General features: G+C 36.6%; 1 protein-coding gene across 1 annotated transcript in view; it reads right to left on the reverse strand.

The window, feature by feature from the left end:
• The window catches only part of LOC106882444 (F-box/LRR-repeat protein 6), a 30743-nt gene extending 30557 nt beyond the window's left edge, over window positions 1-186 (reverse strand). Inside the window, exon 1 of the mRNA XM_014933126.2 lies at window positions 72-186. Coding sequence (XP_014788612.1) covers window positions 72-80 — 9 coding nt within the window. The 5' untranslated portion in view covers window positions 81-186. The remainder of the gene's footprint in view (window positions 1-71) is intronic.
• Between the last annotated feature and the right edge of the window lie 2666 nt (window positions 187-2852).

Consider the following 2852-nt stretch of genomic DNA (forward strand, 5'->3'; position numbering starts at 1 on the left):
ATATATATATATATATATATATACAAGTAAGAATGTAGTTAGGACAGATGAGATTTTGATAGTTATAATACCTGTCGCATTGATGGTGGTAAACAGAAAACCAGGAAAGAAGTTCGATGATAATCATTCTCATTACGATGGAACCAGGAAGTGATTAAAGTTACAGATATCACAAATCAGTATCATTATGGAAACAGAAAAATTAGCATATATTTTCTGTTATGCTTTTGACGGAAATTATTAACCACATTTATTAATCAACAAAGAAAGTTTTGGCAGTTTATTATTTTGTAGGAAGCGTTATGTCATAGGACCGCCGGTGTAAGCTAAACGAGTGCGCATGCCATTTTGTCTTCCATAAAGACAACAAGCTAAAAATGCCTTCCGATCCCTGGTGAGTAGATTTTTAACCTGATTTTTATCATTATTATAAACAATCCTGGATTATTTCCTTCTAAATCTAGTAGTTATTTAAACAGGACAGTTTCAGCTATTTTCAGTGCTATTCGTTTTACTATAACAGTTCCTCTCTCTTGTATATTAGGCGTCGCCTTCAGCTGTCTTCGTCCCGTGATTGTTTATTATTGTTGATAAAACAACAATCTCGTGATCATGTCTGGTAATCTCTACACATGACACTAAACTTGCTCTAAAGTCTATATGTTCCAGACACAAAGCCTACCTTAGACGTATCCTTTAACAGTCCAAGTCCGGATAACGAACTTGTTATTAAAGACGAAGATCCATTATATTTCAGGAACTATTTCCTTTGTGATTTTCGGAAGATACAAGTCTAATTTCCTTTTAGCTTAACTCCAAACTCATATTTATTTACCATTATAACTCTTGTGTAATCTGTCTCTGGTGATCATTACACTGTATTAGTTTATTTATAGCATGTTTATAATGTTTATTGTTAAAATAATATCGACTATGTTTATTGTCACCAGCTGACACAAACCAACGAAGGGATCCACTATAAACGATTGCTTTACCTGCTTGGAATAGTGGATAGATCTCTTTCATATCACACCCTACAAACTTAGAAAAAAGACATATTAGGAAAAAACAAAATAAAAACGAATGAATAAATAAAAAAAGAAAAATGAGATGTTCATAGTTTGAACGCATTTGATAAGTTTGATCGATCGATCAGCGCTGAGCTGGATCAAAACAACAACTATTTCTTAACTACAATCAAATAAAGGCTCCAATTGTATTTATCCATAACTTTCGATATAACGAACCTTAACATCTTAGGGGTAAGTAGCAATTTGAGAAGTCTGGGCTCAGCTGCGCCACGACTTCTTATTCCGCGTTTTAGGCGCAGCCTTGTTTCTAAGGGATCTCTCAGCGGGGGGCGTCACTCAGCTGATCTGGTGGCTGTTTGTGGACTATACAATTACATTCTCTTGGAATTATAATAGGATTATGGTTGTTGTTATTCAATTGTTATGTTTCTCACCCCCATTCAACTCTGATCAAACAGATCTATGGTCAAAGACATTCCAATCCTACGCTTTTAACAGCATCTAGGAATACATACGTTGTTTAATGTAAGGCTGCCAGCTGGCAGAATCGTTAGCACACGGGGCAAAAATGCTTTTGCAGTATTTTGTTCGTCTTTATGTTCTGAGTTCAAATTCCGTCGAATTCCACTTTGCCTTTCATCACTCCAGGGTCGGTAAAATAAGCACCAGCTGAGTACTGGAGTCGATGTAATCGACTTAAGCCTTACCCTGAAATTACTGGCGTTGTGTCAAGGTTTGAAGCCATCATTTAATGTATCCTCCTTTTTGAAGGTGGTGGGGTCTGATTTGAGGGAGGTCTGACTGATATTCCTTGCAGGTGTAGTAATCCCAAGAATCCTAATTAAGTTCAGATGAATGACTGTAGTGGAAGTAAACAGGATTGTGTATCGTTCATGTCTTTCGCAAGGAAATGAACGATCTCAGTGAAGTTATAATGACTCTCGCCGAGAAATATAAAGTTAACTGAAGACAATAGAGGGAGATATACGACTTCCGTTAGACAAGTTTTTGTTTTCAATGATGTGTCATATAGAAGTTCAAGAATAATCAATAAATTAGATAAACACAAGACTAATTGTATATAAATCAATGTATAAACAATAGCGTTTTGCAATATGTTGCTATTGTAGGGTAGGCTGTTGACACTTCATGCATAAATTTATGTCTTTTACCTATCTATACTCACAAGCGTACACACTCGCGCGCGCACTTATGTGTTTGTATTATTGTATGTTTTAATGGTATACTTAATTCTCTGTGACTCAGCTAGATGTCAGAAACTGTGATACACCTTCAAGAACATTATTAGTGATAAGAAGCTATACTATCATCATCATCATCATGTCTGGCGAATATGCTGGGCGGGGCATCATTTCCCATTCAAACTGCTTCAGCCTTTGGAATGTCATCTTCGCTGTTTGTGGCCGAGCATTATCCTGATGGAAGAACATCTTTCTCCTTGAAACCAAAGATGGTCGTTTTTCTTCTAGTGTTGACTTAAGCCACTCAAGCTGCTCACAGTAGACCTCCTTTGTTATTGTTTGGTTTGGGTTTAAAAGTTTAAAGTGGACTAAACCTTTCATATCCCACCAAACATTACAACACCTTACGTGGGTGAAAACCCTCTTTAGCCTGGAGTACTGGTGTTTCTCCTTTCCCTACTCATTGTCTTCAGTGCTTGACATTTTTATACAGTTCCCATTTCTTGTCACCAGACACTATTCAGTCTAAAAAAGGTTCATTCATGAGACATGACAGCACAGAAGAGTACACATTCACTCTCGGCATGCAATTAGAGTCATAAAGTTTGTGAGAAATCCA

The sequence above is a fragment of the Octopus bimaculoides genome, chromosome 8, assembly GCF_001194135.2.
Source record: "Octopus bimaculoides isolate UCB-OBI-ISO-001 chromosome 8, ASM119413v2, whole genome shotgun sequence".
Taxonomy (NCBI): Eukaryota; Metazoa; Mollusca; class Cephalopoda; order Octopoda; family Octopodidae; genus Octopus; species Octopus bimaculoides.